The sequence below is a fragment of the Orcinus orca genome, chromosome 19 (genome assembly GCF_937001465.1).
Source record: "Orcinus orca chromosome 19, mOrcOrc1.1, whole genome shotgun sequence".
Taxonomy (NCBI): domain Eukaryota; kingdom Metazoa; phylum Chordata; class Mammalia; order Artiodactyla; family Delphinidae; genus Orcinus; species Orcinus orca.
The window spans coordinates 29,535,466-29,557,428 of NC_064577.1; the positions used below are offsets into that span (position 1 = coordinate 29,535,466).

General features: G+C 49.0%; 2 protein-coding genes and 1 long non-coding RNA gene across 3 annotated transcripts in view; 1 reads left to right on the plus strand and 2 right to left on the minus strand.

Annotated features, from left to right (window-relative positions):
* ST6GALNAC1 (ST6 N-acetylgalactosaminide alpha-2,6-sialyltransferase 1) overlaps nucleotides 1–7,851 on the minus strand; it is a 28,352-nt gene extending 20,501 nt beyond the window's left edge. Inside the window, 1 exon segment of the mRNA XM_049702038.1 lies at nucleotides 7,781–7,851. Within this exon segment, the coding sequence (XP_049557995.1) occupies nucleotides 7,781–7,851 (71 nt within the window).
* A 3,489-nt stretch (nucleotides 7,852–11,340) lies between these two features.
* On the plus strand, nucleotides 11,341–19,884 carry LOC117203551 (uncharacterized). The gene is made up of 3 exons (XR_004486376.2): nucleotides 11,341–12,053; nucleotides 13,144–18,454; nucleotides 18,544–19,884. It is a non-coding gene; the product is annotated as an uncharacterized LOC117203551 (long non-coding RNA).
* Nucleotides 15,051–21,963, minus strand: part of MXRA7 (matrix remodeling associated 7) — a 29,007-nt gene continuing 22,094 nt past the window's right edge. The window contains exon 4 of the mRNA XM_033438585.2: nucleotides 15,051–15,188. Within this exon, the coding sequence (XP_033294476.1) occupies nucleotides 15,074–15,188 (115 nt within the window). The 3' untranslated portion in view covers nucleotides 15,051–15,073. The remainder of the gene's footprint in view (nucleotides 15,189–21,963) is intronic.

Sequence of the window (21,963 nt, forward strand, 5' to 3'; positions counted from 1 at the left end):
AGGACATCTCTTCCCTTACTTTCAACAGGAGAATTAAGCCTCTTATTCTTTCCTTGTATTTGCCCTTACCCTAGAAAACCAGAGTATGCGCTTTATTCTAATTGTGATGAGAAGCCACAGGAGGTCTTGAGCTGGAGAGAGTTCTAAAGGTGCAGTGGGGTTGCTGGGTGGAGACTCAGCCCCCAGGTTTGGCTGGGCGGGGGTGGGGGGGGGATGGTGGGGGCTCCAGGAAGTTAGGGATGATTGAAGGAAGTTGAGGAAGTTGAATTCCTTCAGGTTTGTGCCATATAACCCGAGGGTCTGCTAAACACAGCACTTGTGGCGATAAGCATGTGTGTTTCTTTTCCTTGTTTGGCTGGAGCCCCCAACTGCGGTACGATGAGTGTCACGTGGTCATTAGAGAACACGTCCGTCCTTCTTCCACGGTTCTGATTTTTTCTCCAGGACAACCTCTCTCACACATCTCAAACTTCTCGTAAAAGGTGGAAGTGGGGAGTTCCCTGGTGGTCCAGTGGTTAAGACTCTGTGCTTTCACTGCTGAGGGCCTGGGTTCAATCCCTGGTCAGGGAACTAAGATCCTGCACGCTGAGTGGCGTGGCCAAAAGAAAAAAAAAAAGGTGGACGTGAAGTAAAGCTTTGGGAAACAAATTCTGAGGAGCTATTTTTTCGATGTCAAAAAAATCACAAGCTCAGGGCCAGCAGAATAAGGAAATGCTAATAGGAATGTTGCACAGCAACACCTGCTGCTGGCGACCAGGGGGCGGGGCTTTGACTGTGCCCAGCGCCTGACAAAGCAGGCAAACGGGTAGAGAGGACACTACCCAGATCAGAGGTTTTTTTTCCAGTTTCCCACCTGGGTCCTTTGTGCTGCATCGTCCTTTACATAACGGCTTCCCAGTAGAATACTCCATTTAAACAGCTCTCTGCAAAGAAGCAAACTAATTACGTGCAGTTTCTTTCATGCTTGTGGCATTGACTCACACATAGAATTAAAATTGACAGCACTTCCTTCCAGGCCAGGAGCTCATTCTTACCAGTTGAGATCCACCTGCTCCCAGAATTCAAGCTCCACCTGGATGTGTCATTTGCTCTTGCTTGTTTTTGGCCGTTTGGTAGGAGTGTTGGTGTTTATTTTAGAGCACTGCCCCTCTCTCTGAGCAGTAGGCTGTTCAGAAACAAGAAGTTAATGGAATCTTTTCTCCGCATCTAAAGGAAGATTTATTGTGTTTTGTTTTTAAGTTTTAGCCTGGCTTTGGTTCTCAGAAATGCACATTTAATTACACATCGTATGTAGGTGCTTTACAATGGAGACCTTTATCACCTAATTGCACAGTTGCCACCAATAAAGGCAACTGTCGGCCAAGTCATACAATAAGAATGACCTTCAGGTGTCTTTGGAAATGAAAGTCCTTTGATTCTTGGGCTGTCCTCCCCCGCTTCTCAGGTTGGGAAAGCTGTTTTTCTGCAGCTCATGGCTCTAACAGGGCATCAGCGGTTTCGACAGGAAGCAGGCTTCTTCTGCGGTGCAGTTCATCCCCCTTCCCTTCTCCCTCATCACACCCTGCCACTATGTAGCTGTATAACTTTGGACAAATCACTTGTTATTGGTTGTGAAACCACACAACTCAGATAGGGACTTGAACCTACTGTCTTTTTTTAAAAAAATAAATTTATTTATTTATTATTTATTTATTTACTTTTGGCTGCATTGGGTCTTCGTTGCTGCATGTGAGCTTTTCTCTAGCTGTGGAGAGCAGGGGCTACCTACTCGCGCGCAGCAATGAAGACCCAACAATGAAGACCCAACGCAGCCAAAAATAAATAAATTTATTTTAAAAAAAATTCCCCAAACATCAGCAGTATACTTTTCAACCTCAGCGCAGATTTCTTTTCTTTTATAATTCAAAACCCTGCTGTTCTTTTGTCAAATATATTAACAATATCTAGTTAATTTCTCAAGCTTAATTACTGATGTCACCCTTCAGATACAGATTCATTTTCTTATAAATTTTTTTTCCAATGGACTTATTTTCAAGTAAGGATCCAATAAGTATCTTGAGTTTCTGGAATATTGGGCAGATATCTGGATGCCTATGTTAAGACAAGAAGTGATCCGAGTTCAGATTCCATCCGGGCTGAGATATGCATAAGTCACACTTCTTCACTGGCCTCCATTTCAGTGCTCTTGGCAATACCAACTCCGTTTTGATTTTCCTTTCACACAACCCCATGAAGTTGGTAGTTAAAGCCCCCATTTACAGATAAAGAAAATGAATACACAGTAATTTGCCCAAGATCATTCAGCTAGGAAGTAGCACAGCCAGGATTTGAACCCAGGGAGCCTGGGCACCTGCACCACCACACTGGATGGCCCCAGGGCTTAGCCGAACCTTAACGTCATCATCTGGAACATGAACTGGTTGACCAGATGCCTTCTGAGGTCCCAACTAGCTCTGCAAATATCTGTGATGTTCAGTGGCTCACTACTTTTTCGTTTTTCCAATTCACTTTTTATTCCCATTATCTCCCAATCTCTCAATCGTGTGTGCCCTGTCTTTCTCTGTCTCTTTTTTTTTAATTAACGTATAGTTGATTTACAATGTTGTGTTAGTTTCTGCTGTACGGCAAAGTGATTCAGTTATATATATATATATATATATATATATATATATATATATATATATACACATTCTTTTTTATATTCTTTTCCATTATGGTTTATCACAGGATATTGAATGTGGCTCCCTGAGCTATACAGTAGGACCTTGCTGTTTATCCATCCTATATACAGTGTAATACTTTGCATCTGCTAACCCCAAACTCCCAATCCATCCCTCCTCCACCCCCCACGACCCCGCTGGCAACCACAAGTCTGTTCCCTATGTCTGTGAGTCTGTTTCTGTTTTGTAGATAGGTTCATTTGTGTCTTTTTTTTAGATTCCACACATAAGTGATCATATGGTATTTGTTTTTCATTTCTTTTGTTTGTTTGTTTGTTTTTTGTTTTTCATTTCTGACTTACTTCACTTAGTATGATAATCTCTAAGTCCATCCATGTTGCTGCAAATGGCACTATTTCATTCTTTTTTATTGCTGCGTAGTATTCCATTGTGTATATATACACCACATCTTCTTTATCCATTCACCTGTTGATGGACATTGAGGTTGTTTCCATGTCTTGGCAGTTGAGTGGCTCACTACTTTTAAGCGTAGAAGAGGAATGTTCCATGTCAGCTCTGTTCATCTCCCAGAACTTTCACCAGCATACAAGTTCAGAAACCACTAAAGGCAGGAGAAACCAAGTGGGACTCATCTTCATGAATAAGTCATTCATACTGTGTCTGAAACAGTCTTGCCCTGTACTATCATTCATGTACTAGATGAAGCTCTTGTATCAGATAGGGCTCCTAAAGCTTCTGGAATCCACTGGTTCTTGGGTTGTTTATGAAACTAAAGCAGGTTAAGTCCCTCTACACCCCAATTAGAATTGACCTTTCTGTCCTCTGCACTCACACGTACCCTACCAAGATTTGATCAATAACACTTATTACATGTCTTATGTAATCTTTGCATCTATGCAGAGTCCACCCTATCATCAGAGACGAGGAGTAGTAGGTAGAACTAAACCCAGCCAGACCTGGGGCCCTCCCTGTCTTGGACACACAGCAGGTTAAATTAAGGGATCTGTTCCCCCTTAATTCCCCCTTAATTCCCACCCCAGCGGTTTCCATTTCCATTTGTTGCTCTCTACACCAGGGAAGCTAAGAAGTTAGGCCTTGAAAAGAGAGGGAGTGGGAGGTATCACAGAACCAGACCACACCCACCCGCAGTCTGCCGCATTCTCCCAGCAACCAGGGTCAGTGCCCCAGCTTGTTCGGGGAGAGGAGCTGTCGAAGCTGTGAGTCACATGTGCAAGTGAAGTTTGAAACAGAGCTGGCCTGAGTCTTAACAGCCTAAAGTGTCTGAACCTGCCCAAGACATTGCAAGGGACAGGAAAGGCAGTTAGCCTAGAATGGTGGGAAGTGGTGCTTAGAAAATAGAGAACTGAGTTGAGGCTCAATGAAATGGCTGCACTTAGATTCTCGTCTGGACCACAGTTTCTGCCCCCCAGCCTCCCCCCAGCCCACCCCCACCCCCTGCTCCTTTGATGCCCCCAATCTCCCTTCTCTCTGACACTTGCTGTTCTGTCCTGAGACAACCCTGGAGCATTTCCTGCTGCCCTTCATTATGGAAAACATATAAGGCAAACGTGCAGGCTCCTTCGCATCCCAAGGGTAGGCAGGTGACCTCTTCTTGTCCCTTTACTTCAGCCTTCCCGTTTCCCTGGGAGCTGTGGCCCCTGGGACAGTGGAATGGTAGGAACCCAGGACCCAGGACTGCGTATCACTGAAGAAGTTTGTTCTTTTAGATAATTCATAAGAACAAGAGACAGGATTGCTGATAGTAGAACAGCCATATTCCCAATGAGTCAGGAGCCCGTCTAAGCACAACGGGAAGGACTCTGCTGAGAACAGTGGCCTCCAGAGATGCACAGGCGGGCTGGCCGGCCTGGGGCACATCGACTCCTCTGTGCCTCTGTGTGTATTTATGGCTGCAGTTCTGCTTTGCTCAATCACCTAATGTTTATACCGGTGTTCTAACCCTTCCTTGACAGCCTCCTGATGTCCCAGTTCTGCGTTTGCACCTCCAATAAATCAATAATGTTAGATAAGAAAAGACAAGTAGGGCTTCCCTGGTAGCGCAGTGGTTGAGAGTCCGCCTGCCGATGCAGGGGACACGGGTTCGTGCCCCGGTCCGGGAAGATCCCACATGCTTGCGTACCGCAAAAAAAAAGAAAAAGGAGTAGGAAAACAACTCAGGGATTATACTGGGTGAAACATACCCAAAACCACGCCAGTGCAGAAGGGCCATACATTCCCCCTGATTTTCCCAGTCAGAAAAACTGGTCCACAAGGGCCAGCCTGAAAATGCTGTTCCCCGAGACGAGGGGTCTGGGGCACAGTTGGGCAGCCCTGCTTCAGCGGGCACTGCTCACCTTCCCATTACCCTCACTCATGCCTCGTCCCCATTAACAGTGTCATCAGAATTCAGTTCCCATCTCTATGTCCCGTTTCCCACTGAAAGAATCCAGGGATCTTTAGAGAAATGGCCTTTAGGATAGGGAATAGGGAAGGTACAGATGAACTTGGGACATCTTGTTATGCCAGAAAGCAAGGAAGCTATCAAAGACGAATCGCGTTAGAAGTTCACAGAATCTACTAAATAACTGGTCTGTACTCTTCAAAAATGTCAAGGTTATGAAAGACCAGGAGACTTAGAAGCCATTCCAGACTGGGGGAGACTAAAGAAAAAAGAGATGAAATGCAATGCTGAATCCTGGCCTTGATCCTGGAATAGAATTTTTTTTTTAAATAAAAGATTTGTTGGGACAACTGGCAAACCATGAATAAGGTCATAGATTAAATAATAGCATTGTATCAATGTTAATTTTCTGACATCAACCATTGTTCATGATTATTTAAGAGTATGTCCTTGTTCTTAGGAAATACACACTATTGTATTTGTAGGTAAAGGAGCATTATGTGTGCACTTCACTCTCCAATAGTTAAAAGTTGTATATATGAAAGAGAAAATGAGTCAGCAAAAGGGGTGAAATGCAAACAATTGGGGAATCTGGATGAAGGGTCTATGAGAGTTCTTTATCCTATTCTTGTAACAATTCTGTAAGTCAAACATTATTTCAAAATTTAAAAAATTACCAAAGGGAAAAAAGGCTCACAGGAGTCGAGGTAAAAAATTTTCTTTCCTATTCAAACTATTTTAGTGAAATCATAGAACTGGTAAAGGAAAGTTCTTTACAGAATTCCAGTAATAAGTGCAGGAGGAATAATAGAATTAGAAAACCACCATCTTAGCAAACCCTAAGGCAATGCTCATCAGTGAATGCTAAAACCATGAGGCGGGATCCCGGAGGGATCAGGCTGACACCACGTGACTCCTCTGGCCAATCCTGGCACCACTAAACGTGGCACTGGGACTTCCCTGGTGGCGCAGTGGTTGAGAATCTGCCTACCAATGCAGGGGACACGGGTTCGAGCCCTGGTCCGGGAAGATCCCACATGTCGCGGAGCAACTAAGCCCGGGCGCCACAACTACTGAGCCTGTGCGCTAGAGCTCGCGAGCCACAACTACTGAGGCTGCACAGGGAAAGCACAAGGGTTCCAATTTCTCCAGTTCTCACCAACACTTGTTCTTTTCTGTTTATCTTTCTTTCTTCCTTTTTAAAATATTTATTTATTTATTTTTGGCTGCATCAGGTCTTAGTGCAGGATCTTTAGTTGCGGTGCGCAGGCTCTTCGTTGCAGCACTCGGGCTTCTCTCTAGTTGCAGCACACAGGCTCAGTAGTTGCAGCGCACGGGCTTAGTTGCCCTGCGGTGTGTGGGATCTTAGATCCCCATCCAAGGATCGAACCCACGTCTCCTGCATTGGAAGGCGGATTCTTAACCACTGGACCACCAGGGAAGTCCCTCATTTCTGGTTTTCTATGGGGGGTTTTTTGGATAATAGCCCTCCTTAAAGGGGTGGGAGGTGGTAATACCCAACGTTTAAAAATGTCCTTATGTTTTCATTTTTGCTTCAGTGATATATGTATTTTGTAGAAACAGACAAACTTTATGGTGATTTAAGTTAAAATCCTCTTTGTCCCCCTTCCTAATTCCATTCTTCTCCATTCTTCCCTATCTGTCATGAATGTGGTTGTAACCAGGCCTTTTCTGGTACTTTTAGTACGTGTGTGTGTCTCAGCTTGTGCTCCCCAGAGAGCAGAGCCTGAGTCGGGACTTGAGTGCAGGGAGTTTATTTGGGAAGTGTCCCCAGGAAGCAGGAGTGAAGGAGTCGAGTGTGAGATGCTGAGATAGGGAAGGAGGAAAAGCCAGTGAAGGGAGCATTGTTGAGCTGTTTCCTCTGTGAGCAACCAGGCTCACGCCTGCTGGGGACCATGCAGGAGGGCCCCAAGGATGGCACCCTGGGGCATTTATCCAAGACGCCTTCATCCCACTGGTTGAGAGCTTCCCTGCACTTCCAGATTGCCCTAAGGGCTGAGTCCAAAGAGAAGAGACTGTGGAAGGTGCTTGAGGAGGTGTCTGAACACAACAGAGTTTCTGGGGCAGCCGGCAGGAGCTAACAGAGGGTCCTTGGCCAAGAGGGTCGGTGAAGCCAGCTGCAAGGTTTGGGTGCCAGAAGCATCACTGTCCTCGAGGGACCAGTTCTGGTTCTCCAGGCCTCCTGGTGATCTAAGCTCCAGTTTCTTTTAAATATATTCCTCTTCCTCTTGAATCCGCTGGAATTGGTTTCTATTACTAGGAGGAGCTCTGACTGATACCGTGTGTAAGTGAAAAACAATAATTCCAACGTTCGCAGAGATGATCTCCTTTGCCTGACCCCATCTTTGGTGTCTGATATCTATATTATTTATGGAAAACGAGGCGATGGCAGTCTCATTCTAGCTTCCCGTTTACTCGGTTGCCTGCTCATCTCCCTGATATGAGACTCCCTGTTCATTTTTAATGTGGTCTCTGTTTGCATTATGGGCTGGGGGGTTGCCAGGCGGGTGGGAGGGAGGAGTCAGAAGCAGAAGGTGGCTCGATAGCATGTCTTCTTGGGGAGGAGAGCTTGGCGCTTTGGGGCTGGACCAGAGGAGCGTGGGGTGGAGAATCCTGCAGTTTTCTAACAAGCCACCCTACTGGTGGCCCCAGAGGGGCCCTTGCTCCAGGAACTCACCACTCCTGGCTGCGCAGCGCCTCTGGAGGGAGCAGTCCTCTGCAGTACACGGCTGTGGTTCTCTTCTCCATCCTAGCTTCTCAAAGTTCCTCAGGGCAGAGGCAGTTTAGCTAAAAGCCCTCAGCTCTGCAGCCAGCCTCCTCCAAATCTCAGATTTGAATGCCTCCTGCGACATACTCACCTGTCACATTGGGCTAGTTACTTAGCCTCTCTAGGCTTCAATTTTCTTATCTGTAATATTCAGATAATAATCATGATGGATGCTTTGACGTGCCACCCAGATTCCCCATCAGGAATGAAGGCTGTTTCCCCCACTGTCAGCCCCTTTGGTGAGCTGCTTCACTGGGGAGAACAGCCAGCATCTTCCCCGGGGAGCAGCTAGCATCCACTGGCCGATGCACAAGGTTGTATTAAGGCCTGGTCCTCACACCACATAGGCTCTGAAGGGCCATCCCATCTTCAAAACTCCCCACAGGGTCTGCTTCAGTCTCTATTGAGACTCTGTCGGATCCAACTTCTCCCTCGACCCAGTCCTGCCCCTTCCCTTCCTCCCTCGGGTGCTGATCCCAGGAGCACTCCCTAATGAGCCTCTTCTGTGCAGATCTCCACTTCGGAGTTGGTTTCCCGGGGGCCCAAACTGCCACACAGCACTTTTCTCATAAGGACTGTATCACACAGAACATCAAGTTCTCGTCACAGAGCCAGGCACAAGCTCACAGTAAACATTAGTTGTGTTGTTACACACCCAAGGCATGTCTTTTTTTCCCTCATGGTTACAGATTAAAAAAAAAAAATCAAAATATTACTGAGGCGTCCACAATACGTGCTCATGTTGCCACTTGGACTGGAATGCCACCAGACACAACCAAAAGCAAAACCTGTGTATATCAGAATCAAGAACTATATATATTTCAGGTTTGTTGAGGTATAATTCATATACCATACCATTCCTCTATTTGAAGCAGTCAATTCAATGGTTTTTAGTATATTCACAGAGTTGTGCAAACATCATCATGATCAGTTTTTTTCCGTTTTTCGGGGTTTTTTGGCCACACCATGTGGCATGTGGGATCTTAGTTCCCCGACCAGGGATTGAACCCGCGCCCCCTGCATTGGAAGCACAGAGTCTTAACCACTGGACCGCCAGGGAAGTCCATCATGATCAATTTTGAACGCTTTCATCCCTTCCCCTAAATACCCTGTACCCGTTAGCAGTCAATCCTCTTCCCTGCCACCCAACCCCCAGCCCTAGGCAACCACTAATCTACTTTCTGTGTCTATAAATTTCATATAAACGGACATTTCATATAAACGGAATGATACAATATGTGGTCTTTTGTATCTGGCTTTTTTTTTTTTTTTTTGCCACACCATGCGGTATGCGGGATCTTCCCCGATCAGGGATCGAACCTGTGCCCCCTGCATTGGGAGCTCGGAAGCTTAACCACTGGACCGCCAGGGAGGTCCTGTATCTGGCTTTTTTCACTTAGTGTAATAGTTTCAGCATTCATCCATGTGGTAGCATGTAACTACTTCATTCCTTTTTATTGCTCAGTAATGTTCCGTTGTATCAGTTTACCGCATTTTATTGGTCCATTCTTCAGCTGATGGATGTTTGGCTTGTTTCCACCTTTCAGCTCTTATGAGTAATGTTGCCAGGAACGTTCATTTGTAAGTTTTTCTGTGGACACGTTTTTTGTTTTTCTTCAGTTTTATTGAGCTATAATTGACGTATAACATTGTATAAGTTTAAGGTGTACAATGGATTAATTTCATACACATATATTGCAAAATGATTTCCGCCTCCATTACGTCACATAATCACCATTTCTTTTTGTGGTGAGCACGGGTGTATGTTTTCATTTCCTCAGGTTTATACCTAGAAGTAGAACTGTTGAGTCACATGGCAATTCTTTGTTTAATATTCGGAGGAACTACCATTGTTTTCCAAAGCAGCTGCACCATTTTACATTCCCATCAAGAGTGTGTGACTCTTCCAATTTTCCCACATTCTCACCAACACTTGTTATTGTCTTTTTTATTATGGCCATTCTAGTGATCCTGAAGTGGTGTCTCCATGTGTTTTTTTTTTTTGCGGTACGTGGGCCTCTCACTGTTGTGGCCTCTCCCGTTGCGGAGCACAGGCTCCGGACACACAGGCTCAGCGGCCATGGCTCACGGGCCTAGCCGCTCCGCGGCATGTGGGATCTTCCCGGACCGGGGCACGAACCCGTGTCCCCTGCATCGGCAGGCGGACTCTCAACCACTGCGCCACCAGGGAGGCCCTCCATGTGGTTTTGATTTACATTTCATTTGCCTGCTGAACATCTTTTCATGTGCTTATTGGCCATTTGTATGTCTTCTTTGCAGAAAAGTCTATTAAGATCCTTTGCTCGTTTTCTTTTAAATTGGATCATCAGTATTTTTTGAATCTTGTTTTCTTCTTCTGTAGAAGGAGAACGTTATGTCCTTCCCAGAGTTGTTGTGAAGATTCATGAGAGAGCGTTGGCAAGGCACACAGTTCTCTGCCTTTAGCACTTGCTCCAAAAAGTTAGTGAACCTTCCTCTCACCTAGGCATTTTGCATTACATCATCCAGCATAGCGTTTTTGCTTGAAGACAGACTCAATAAATGTCTGAAAGGGTAAATGTGCCAATTCACACCACTCAATATTCAAATCTGAATCCTATGTGTTTTGTCCCTTTGCTCCCATTTCCTTCATTAAACCTTTTCTTCCTGGAACAATTTTCTTAATTTCATTCCCCTTGCCAGCTGTCTCCTCTCCTGAAACTCAACTTGCAGTATCATTGAAGCTGATTACAAGGGAACCAAAGACACCGCCTAACACAGTTCTGAGGTGAATATGATCAACCTTTGAAGAAGCTAAATAACTGACAACCTGTCAATATAACCTGTCCCCTGCTGGAGCGCTCAACAGAAAGTAATTAAGGTACATAAAGAGATGAGAGAAATGAAATTTACCAAAAAAACCCTGATTGCAGATGGATTTTTAACAGTTCAGTAACCCCTGATGACCCAACCTACTCTGGGGCATGGCTCTCTGTTTCATTTGTAGAGGACCCAGGCCACCATCAGGCCCAAAGACTCGATGTTGGTGGGAAACCTCTAAGGCTGTGGAGCCTCCAGTGGGCCGCATTTGGGTGTCGGAATGGAAACAATTTGATCACTCAGGCCAGGTGGTGAGTCCAACTTGATCTTCACACTTATTCAGCAGCTGCTTTGGCAAACCTTAGCTTAAGCGCCTTGGGCATAACGTGAAAGGGTGAGCACAGGTGGGAAAGTGTGACTCACTTCTCCTTGCACCTTCTTGAAGGTCAGCCCAATGCCAAAGACACCTTGGTGAGAATATATGGGTGCGTGCAGTTGCCTGATCAGAAGGATCTCCTGGATTTTGCCTTGGGCGCGGGGATAACGGGAACGTGAATAACAGGGGGGTTTGGGGGTGTGTTGGATTCGGAGGTGGGACAGTGGTCTGGGAGTCTAGGGCGGGCTTGGGGAGTGCTGGGGGGAAGGTAGTGGTGGTGGTGGGCTCCTGGGGTGAAGGGACCGGCTCGAATTCGTCTTCATATCTTGGGTCTAGCTCGGTGCGCGGCTCAGGCTTTGCTGTTTGCTAACCTGTGGGAACCTGGCCTCGATAGGGAAGTAAGAGGTGGCCCTAGTCAAGACAGCTCAGGCCCAGTCAAGACAGCCAGGCCGCACCCCGACGCGGCCGGGAACTCGGTTCGAGGAGGGATCTTTTGACTTGAGCCCAGAGGGGCTGGCAGCCGGCAGTGGCTGGGCTCCAAGAAAGCCCTGGGGGCTCCCACCCGGCCGAGAGGCCCGCCCCTAACCAGTCCCCGGCGGCCTCCGCCATGGAGGATCTAAGCAAGACCGCGTGTGGGCGGGATGAGCCAGCCTGCACTCCTTATTGGACAAAGGCCCTTGTCAATCACTGAGGAAACCTGTCTGGACGCGACCGGACATCCGGAATTCCCACCTCAGAGGGAAGCGGGCTCGGGTGGAGGCGGGGAGCGATGGGAGGATGCGGTACCCAATGGTAATCAAGAGTTCCGCCTTCGCAGTAGATTGGCAGATGCTTGAACCACTGAGGCGCCGCTAAGGATATTGGCCGTGGAGAATGATTGGTCCCATCTGCGGGTGCGTGGTTCTTCAGAGTATATAAAGTAGGCAATTAACACTTGGTTGAAATCGTACTGCAGACGGAGCTGTACTTTTGTTGGTGTTTTGACTTCCACTAAGGCTCCTGAATTTGGTGAGCTTTCCCTGGAATTATCTAGGTTCCCTTCTCAACTCAGGATCAGGGCTTGAGGATGACGGGTGCTGTACCCCAAATTATGGCCAGATAATCGGAAATGGGTGCTGTTCGGTGAATTAAACCTGAGATTAAATGTTCGGTGGTCAATAGAAAACAGGAAAAGACAGGAACGGGCACTTTACAGGGGGAAAAAAAATGCAAGGAGCACCTAAATATTTGAATGGTTGTGCAAACTTTTACATAGTAAGAAAAATGCAAATTAAAGTTTCACTGAGCTAACATTTTTGACCTGTCAAATTGACAAAAATCCAAAATTTGACAAGGTTCTCTGTTAAGGACGATGCAGTGGCCCAGATGGTATCGATTTTTCGTCCTCCCGACACTTATGAACAAACAAATGTTTCCTTTTGCTTTCAGCTTGCAGGGTAGGCTGTTATCTTATGGTCATCTGTTAAGTTCTCGCATTGACTCCCGGGAACTTTTAAGAACAAATTCTGAGTCCGCAGGTACATCTTTTCGAAGGTGCTTTGATTTTCCTGACTAGTAGCAATACTGAGATCTGGTGGGACATATGGGTGTCAGTTGGAAATGGGTTTTGTTTTAAGAGGACTCTTCTGGCAACTGGTGTGCCAGTGAAGCAGATGAAGTGACAGAAATCATATAAACAGAAGATGGAGCTTATCTGGAAATGGCATCAGAGCCGCCCAAAAATTGTAGCAAGCCAGCAGTGCTTCCACAAAGCATCAGAGGCCCAGAACCTGGGCAACAGAACCACCACCCAGGAAGAGTGACACATATTCTGGGCACTCCAGACCCTGGCTTCCAAGTCCCCACCAGGTGACAGGTCCTGTCTACCCAGTACCCATCCCTCCCACCCCTTTCTCACAGAGCCCCAGTGAGGTCCAGTGGCCCCCTCCTCTGGATGGCTAAGTGTTCAGGGGATGCCGGCCCCAGCCCCAGGCACCTCAGCCAACCATGGTGGTCCCATCTCCTTGCTAGTGATTGGTGAAGGCATGGACACATGACATTCTGGCCAATTGGGACCCAAAAGGGGAGGGTGCACCTGAATTTGTTCCCTCACTCCTAGGACACAAAGAAGAGATGGCCCTTTTCCTGCTCCTCGATGTGATATCTGAACTCCTGCAGCCATCTTGCAACCATGAGGAGAGCTGGTCTGTGACAAAGCCCACAGTGCAAGGAAGACCAAGTTAAGAGAAATGTAGCTTGGGCCCTGACCCTAATGGACCTACAGGCATTCTGCCTTTGGACTCCTCCCGTGCCCTAATTCTCCTTTTGTTTAAGACAATTGAGTTGGAGCTTTCAGTTCTTTGCAGTTGGAACATCTTAGCTGAACCAAGTATACGAAAGTTCCTTCAGTTTACTTTTCCCATAGCCGTGAGAATTTTGACTCACGTACCCACGAGTCATTTCTGTTTGTTTGGTATAATCAGAGAAGAAGGACTGGAAGAAGGAGGTGAAGAAAGAGATATAAAGTGGCTACAGGGCAGTGCAAGTTCTGCTGACATGCATTTAGGGGGCAGGGAGATAAAAAACAACCCAGGGGGGTCCTTGGGACCTGAGAGAGAGAACAAACAATACTTAAATCAAAACATTTTTAAAAAGCAGTAACAAAAAAGATAAAAATATTTTTTAAAAAAAGAAAAAGGAACTGACATTTGGATATAACAACAGACACACAGATCAGACCCTCCTGCTATGGATTGCCAGCAAAGAAGCAAAAGCAGTTACAGTGATGCGGGGGAGGCCTGGGAAAAACCCTAACAAGCAAGAGAGGATAAAAGAAGGTTCACTGTGATCCCGTGATAATTATTAAATTGTGGTACGTAAAACGCCACTGCTTCTTTTAATTTCGTGTTTAGTTTTATTTCAGCAAATAAAAAATATTCTCAAGAACTTTCTTAGGTTGTCCCTTTAGCGTACCCTCCTAAATTCAGATTGCTATGAATTTTTCTGCCAGTGGGGTGATCAGATACAGGACCTGGGCAGAACGGAAGAATCGCTGTTATTTCCGTCGTCATGCACTCGCTGACTCACTGAACTTTACTGATGTGCTAAGGTGGCCCAGGCTCTCTCTGTGAGGTCATTTTGGCATTTTATTGAATGCTGACTTGTGAGGTTCTCTTTTCCTGCACACATGCCTGGCTTCTCCAAAGGACTTTATTTTTATGTACTTATTTATTTTTGGCTGCGCCACGGCTCGCAGCTTCTTAGTTTCCCGACCAGGGTCAGCAGTGAAAGCGCCGAGTCCTAGCCACTGGACCACCAGGGAATTCCCCTCTACACGACTTTAATCTCGCTAAAGGTAGGACTGTGTTGTGTATTTTATTTCCATTGACAGCGTCTAGCACAGGTCTAGGTGTGTGATGAGCACTCACAGAAGTCTTAATTATAAGAGAAACTTAGAGGGTCTTAACTCTGATACTGTTGCTTTGGTCCAGGATTGAAGGTGAGCCTTTGAATCAGACTTTTTGCTTTTTAGGGATGCTCCCCTACCGCTTGCTTCCATACAGTTACAGAAGTGTCCAGAAATCCTTCTAAGGAAGAAGAAGGTGTAGTGTTATTAGACTGGATGCTCAGGCAGTGGGACCTGATACCCATCCCACAGCACCCCTGAATCCTTTCAACACCACGTGCTGGGGCTGCTGAGGCTTCGAGCCAGCCCTTCTGGGCCGCTGCCTGCTCAGGGTCTGCACGGAAGGTCGAATTTGGATCAGAGGACAGCCTCGGAGGGGAGCCCATGTGACAGCTGGAAGCTCACCAGCAGGCAGAAGCCAAGCAAGTCAGGGATTTTTCTTCTCTGAAGACAACAGTCCTGATTCCTGTGACATGATACCTCAGTTGCAAGAACTGAGCAACTCTGTATATGATCTACCTCTACATCTATGTATATGAGATAAACTGAAGCCTACAGAAGTCTGACAGTGGCACGGGCTCCGGTCCTGGGCTGGGGCAGAGTCATGGCCCCGCCGTGGCGGCGTCTTGACGGGTGGAGGCGCCTACATGTCGTAGAGCCGGAGCTGGTCCTGCACGTCGCCGTCCGACATCTCGCCAAACGTCTCCTTGTTGTCCTTCATGAGCTTGAAGATGGCAGCCAGCTGTTCTTTCTGAACTCTGTCAAGAAGAAAGGATAAAGAGGAAAAAGATGCTCCCAAACCAGGGGAGAGAGAGAGAGAGGCCATGCACATCCCGTGGAGTCGGGACACTCCTCACTCCGGTATTACTGCTTTGCTTTCCAGAATAAGAAGAAAATGAAACTAAAACAAAACCCACTCTTAACACAGGAGCTGATTTGGTCTAAAAAAACTTAACTTGAGACTTCTACAAACTGGGGTTCCAAGTCTTGGGTTTACCCTGGAGATCTGGGGATCCCAAGTTATCATTCAGGTTCTCGGTGCTACAGTTTCCCCGTGGGCCTCCCTTTTTTTTCGGTCGTGCCGCATGGCCTGCAGGATCTTAGTTCCCGGACCAGAGATTGAACCCGGCTCCTCGGTAGTTGAGAGCTCGGAGTCCTAACCACTGGACCGCCGGGGAATTCCCAGGCCTCTCTTTAATGTTGACTACACACTTCCCCGGGAGGCCACGAGGAAGCAGAGGTGCTCCATTAGGCGGCTAGAGAGCCTATGAAGAGACATGTTAGAAACAGCCTTCGTTTAGAGGGATGAGCCAAAAGTGGAGGAGGAAGAAACACAGTTGGCTGGGAAACGGGAGCATACAGATGTGTGCACAGGTTGCTTGGCCCAGGGGCAAGGGTGGGTGTGGGGTCTCGCTGCCCAGAGGAAGGGGCGCCTCTTTCCAGTTTGCACAAAGACACCTTATAGCCAGCAGGGGCCCTGGCCCTTTTACCAGGGAACAGGCCTGGCTGGAGATCGGCCTTATGTTCACCACACACGGGCTGGGGGGGCCGGGGGGATGCTGGGAGTGATGTTCTGTTCTCTCTCTGCAGCTGGGCCGCACCATCTGATCAGCACGGGACACCTCCCATGAGTGCAAACATGAAAGGGTGGGGTGAGACTCTGCAGCCACGGTTTGCTTCTTGTTGGTTCTGTTGTGCTGTGCTCATCAGCGAGGCTGGGCGCTGTGTGCTGGCGTGGGCTCCCCGTTCGGTTTCAGGCTTCTGCGGTTCCCCCCCTCCACACCGCCCTACTGGCTCGGCACGGGCCACCTTCAGAGGACGTAAACCAAATGGCAAGGTCTGCTCTGGTCCCTGCAGACCCACCAGGAGGCAGAGCTTCAGCACAGCCTCTGACCCCTGGCCCTGCAGGGCACAGCACTGTCCAACCAGCACCCCAACCCTGTCTACAGGGGGATCCGATCGATGTCTGGTCTTACGCTTGTCCTAACATATTCCTTCTGCAATAACCCCATATCTCCCAAACAGCTAACAGTTGGTTTTCTGACTACAGCAGCATCTAGAAGCTGAAATACCGAAGTCCCAAATCCAAGCCTCTCTTAGTCACGCCGGGAAAGTTATTTCTACAGTCTGCTTTCCTGTCCGGAGGAGAAGGAGCCTGTGAGAAGTACGCGATACCCCACCACCTGAAGAAAGGAGTACTGTGAACTGACAGGCTGTGTGTTTAGCTCTTTGGAAGGAATCACAATCCAGGTGTATGAGTGGACATCCCCCCAAAGGAACACAAATCCTCTTGTGCGTCTCTTAATGGCCGTGGCGCTTGCATATTTTTAAGAGGGTGGGCCTAGGACTTCGCACTCTGCTGGAGAGTAACAGGCACAAATTGACAGAGAGCTCAAATTTTAATGGGTTCAAAAAGATGTTTTTTAAAAACAAAGCAAAACTGAAATAAACACACAGTAATCAAGACCATCTACTCAAAGTTTATTGGACCGAACAAAGGCTGAATACACAGATCCCAGCCATCGGGAGTATATGAGCCTTGGCGCCTACAAGCCACGTTCAGAAAGTGTCCAGACAAACTTAATAACCTGGAAGGAGTCACCTGTTTTTCAGTCAGACCCCGGCCTGGACAAGGCCATTGCTGTTGCTACTGCTGTGTGGGTCAGGCTACATGGCTCTGTGTGGCTGTTGCTTTGTTGCCTGTTCTGTCCTAAACCCGTGAACCTAAGGTATTAGACCCAGAGGAGAAGGTCCCTGGGAATGTACCATGCCCTAGGCTGACAGTGGACATTTCCCGGCCTTCCACTAAATAGAGGAGAAAAAAAATTTTTTCTATCAACTTACTGCTTTCAAAAAATGTTTTAACCAACACATCTAAAAACTACAGATTAGTTTGGTATAGTATAAATATTGTCAAATATAAAATTCCAAGAAATGAATCTGGGACTGATCTGATTATCTGGAGAAGTTCTAGCTCATCTATGAAACCTAGGAAAAGGCAGAATCGAGACAGCTGTTTTAAGCGAACACTATCATTATTGCTTCTGCGAAAGCGAAGGTGGACATTCCGCTGAGCTGGTAGGAACATCAATGAAAAGGCCTCTTAGCAACAAGCGGGCTGGATCCGAGCCTGCTCTCAACGGAGGGTAAGGGCAAGAGGAAGTCAACAGCTGGTTCTGGTTCTTTGCTGCCCACTGATCAATCATTGGGCTCTCGCCCCCACAGCCGAGCCAGCCGAAGACAGGGGAGCGGGCCCCAAGGGGAAGGAGGGCAGTCGACCAGGCAGCGAGCACAGGCAGCGCTCCCTCATTTGTCCATCACACCTCAAAGTCTTTCCTGGTTTGGCTCTGGTGATGAAAAGCAGGAGGGCTGGAATGAAACTACACCGATTTTAAAATGATGGCATTGCTGACATTGGTGATATCTCAGGTGCAGAGCGTGTGTGGGCAGGAAGGTTGAGTGATAAGGAAAATAAAAGTCCAGGAAAACCCTTCAGCTTAACAAAGCAATCCAGGCAAACAGGGAGGAACGCCTCTACAGGGGAGCGCCACGGGCATTCGGGATCCTCCCAGCCAAGGAAAGTCCTGGATGGGGGCCTAGTCCTGGCAGATTTATGTGGGAAAATGCGCCCCAGGAGCCTGCTGGCTCCTCTCTGGGGATTCCACTTTATCTCTCAAGTTTTAAGATGCCAAAAGGAAAAGCCTTTAGGAGGAGGCTAAGGATAACTTCATTATTCCTCGGTTCTGTAAAGAGAAATAAGGAGAAAAGATAATTTATTTCACTCATGCCATCTTACAAGTACTGCAGGAAAGGGGGAAACGGGGTGAGGAAGGGGAACGTCTGGAATTGCAGAAGCCAGCCCAGACGCTGGGATCCAGACCCAGGGGAGTTTGCCTCTCATCACCTGCTGCAGGAGAGCCCACTAACCGAAGCCAGCCCGAGACCCCGTTCCAAGTCTGCAAGGCCTGCAGGGGCAGGTCAGGGCCCACCTGTAGGTGGTTTAGCAGGTAGGGTGCCCTTGTAGGTAGTTGAGCAGGTCAGGGCCCTCATTTAGGTGGTTGTACAGGTTGGGTCCCACCTGTAGGAGCGAGGCAGGTCAGGTCCCACTTGCAGGTAGTTGGTCGGGGAGCAGCCTCAATAAGGTAGCTGGGCAGGTCAGGGCCCACCTGTACATAGTTTAACAGGCAGGGTCCCCCTGGAGGTAGTTAGGCAGGGAGTGTCAGACTTTAGGTAGTTGGGCAGGTAGGGTCCCAGAGTAAATACTTGGGCAGGGCACGTCTCTCATTTAGGTATCTGGGCAGTTCGGGTGCCCATGCGGGTAGTTGAGCAGGTTGAAGCCCACTTGTAGGTGGTTGGCAGGGAGGGTCCCACTTACAGGTATTTGGGCAGTTCGAGTCTCACATGTGGGTGGTTAGGCAGGGAGGGTCCTCAATTAGGTAGTTGGGCAGGGAGGGTCCCACAGTAGGTAGCTGGGCAGGGAGGGTACCACATGTTGGTATACGGGCAGTTTGGGTCCCACATGTAGGTGGCTGAGCAAGTCGGGTCCCACACATGGGTAGTTAGACAGGGAGCATCCTCAGCTAGGTAGCTGGGCAGCTTGGGGCCCACTTGTGCAGTTTAACACGGAGGGTCCTCAATTAGGTAGCTGGGCAGGGAGGGTCCCACAGGTGTGTTGTTGGGCACGGGGTCCACGTGTAGGTCGGTGGGCAGGTAGGGTGCCACAGATACTCAGGTAGGTCAGACTGCGGGGGTCAGATCCTCAGCTTTGTGGCCGCTCTGGGCTGGTCCTCTCTGGGCCGGTCCTCTCACCATAGATTATTTTTTATCCTTGCTGGGTAGGTTTTGTCCCTTCTGGGGACAGTGGCTTCCAAGGACATGTGCTCCCCAGATGACACAAATGGTGTGCCCACCTTTTGCAAGGGACATGCAGAAGCGCTGGTTTACCCAGGTGAGCGCTGAGGGAAACCGGTGCGATTCAGTTTTATCCCTCTGGCGCCCTCATGTGGAGGTGAGTTAGCACGTGTTCCTAGAAATTCACACTGGTGGATGGTTTGTGGACCCATCAGAGGGCAGAAAGCAGGAAGAATAGCCATTCACCCTTGCCAGTTATGCATTTCAAAACACCATCCACTAGAGTGGTGTGCACTTCCAAAAACGGCAGGCCAGTCCTGGGGACCTTCAGAATGGAATGGGTGCTGGGGTCCTGGGTCCTCACTATCAGAACCAACCTAGTCTACCTCCTGGGTTCCACTTTTCCCCTGGACCAGAAGATGGGAAGAAGGGACGGTGTACAAGGAAAGGAGTAGCCCATGGTGCCTCTTCTTTTTGCTGCCGAGCTAGAAGTCAGCCAAGCTCGCCAGCTTCACTGGCCCTGGGGTGAGGGGGTGGCACCTTGCCGCGGGGAGCAGTCATAACCTGCAAGCCCAGTGTCCCAGCCACGCTGAGGCTGGATACGGCGCCTCCCAGAAAAGCTGCGGGGGGAACGCAGGGGCACCCCCATCCCGGCAGAGGCAGTGCTGAGGGAGCCTGTGAGCTCCAGCCCCACGGGAGGCCCAGCAGGAGGTGGGCAGACGGTGAGGAACAGGGTCTTTCTCAAGCAGCATGTCTGGAATTACAAGCCTTACACTTTCTGCCCCTTGGGCAGAAGGAATCTCATCTGTGAGCTGCTCCAAGGACAGGAACGCCCAGTTATTAACCACGTGGAGGAACGAATTTGGGGTCTCTTTCTCTGGGTCCTGCGTACCAAGTGCTATGCCCTGAAAACCTGTGAACTGCAGCTTCTGAGGAACTCTGGGTCTTGTGACTACTAAAGATTTAGGGTCTAGATATTGCTGTGCGGGCCGAAGTAAAGCATTTAAAGTCAGGGGTTTGCAGCATGGGCTTTTAACCAGCTTGCAACTTGACGGGGACGCTGAATGCCAGGAAGGGAATTAGAAGCAAGCAGAGTTTGGTCCAGAAGAATCTGACAGGCAGAGAAGGGCACACACTTTTCACTGGCCTGTGGTTTTAGTGGTTTGACAATATTTTTCATATTGACAATCCCAAAGGCAGTTTCCTAGACGCAGCTGGGACCAGAGCTGTCTCACACCCGTCCGCTTTCCCGGTCCCCACTGGAACTATCGTGCTGCAGATGAAAACGCAAAGCCACGCTTGCCAGCCTCTGCAACCCCAAGCATCACCATGCGGGGAACATGCGAGAGGGGTGGGTGTCGGGGGCCCCATGCAGTGCTGAGTGGGCTGACCACGTGCAGGGGCAGGAGGGAGCAAGCGGACCTCACAGGCAGACGTGTCGGACAGCCACAGGAACATGCTGGGAGGGGCAGTGATGAGAGTGAACATGAACTCCAGCCCCACCCTGGGAGGACCGTGTTCACCATGAAGTCCACCAGTCCCTCCTCAGCTCAAGCACGATTGTGATAACCAAGCCTGTGGGTGAGGAGGTGAGAAACCCTCACCCCAAGAGCAGCGCTTGGGCAGTCTCGACCCCGCAGAACAGCTCAGCGTGAACCACTCATCTAGAGACCCCCAGAGATCCAGCAGGGAAAGACCCCCCCCGGGCAACGCAGAGCCTGCTGTCTGAACACGACGGAGGAAGGACTTTCCCTCCCCGAGGTCCCAGCACTGAACCCAGGGACGGTGGCAGCCTGACCCCGGCCCGAGCCCTGCCACTGAGTCGGCTAACTGGCCTCTCCTACTCTAATGGCCCCTCATCTCCGCAGAGCACACAGAATAGGGCCAGGGTCCCGGTCACAGCCTCTGTCCACAGGGCCCTTCGAGGGGCCACAGGCACGTCAAGCCCCCTCCATCCTTAACTCTGGGGCTGCACACCTTTCTGGAAGGGGCCACGTACTGACTCTTTTCAGCTCTGTGGGCCATGTGGTCCCTCTGCAACTACGCAACTCAGCCACTGCGGTGGAAAAGCTGCCACAGACCACAGAAAAACAGTGACCGCAGCCCTGTTCCAGTCACACTGGATTTACAAAAGCAGGGCTGCAGTCCACCAGCCCTTGCTCTGATCATAACACCCTGCCTCACCCACAACTTGGGGGCACAGGGTTTCTGCCGGGCACCGTTCTACCTTCTCAGGGAAAGATGAAAGCTGCGGGCGTGATACCACGCAGTCCAGCGGAAGACAGTTCCCCCCCAGCCTCACAAGGGGGCGCTGGCCCTCCAACCAGCTGGCCCATCAGGCCCAGGAGGGACTTGCGTTAACTGGGCCTCCAAGAACCCTGCAGCCCTGGGAAGGGAGCCTGTTCACCCAGGAGCCCTGCGCTGGAGAAGAATGAGCAGGCCCGGGTGCACAGAAATGAATTAATTGGTTATGAAGGCAGCGGAGGAGGAGAGGTTTGGACCACATTCAGTCGTGATGGGGACACAGTAACAGACAGGATGAGGGAGGCATCACTAATCTAAGAAGTCAGTCTCCTTACCAAAAGGATTTGCAAGGATATTTGTGGCTCAGGACCTAAGGAACTTGCTACAGGGAAGTGAGGTCAGAGGTCAGCTCAATCCTGAAATATAAAGGCAGCAAAC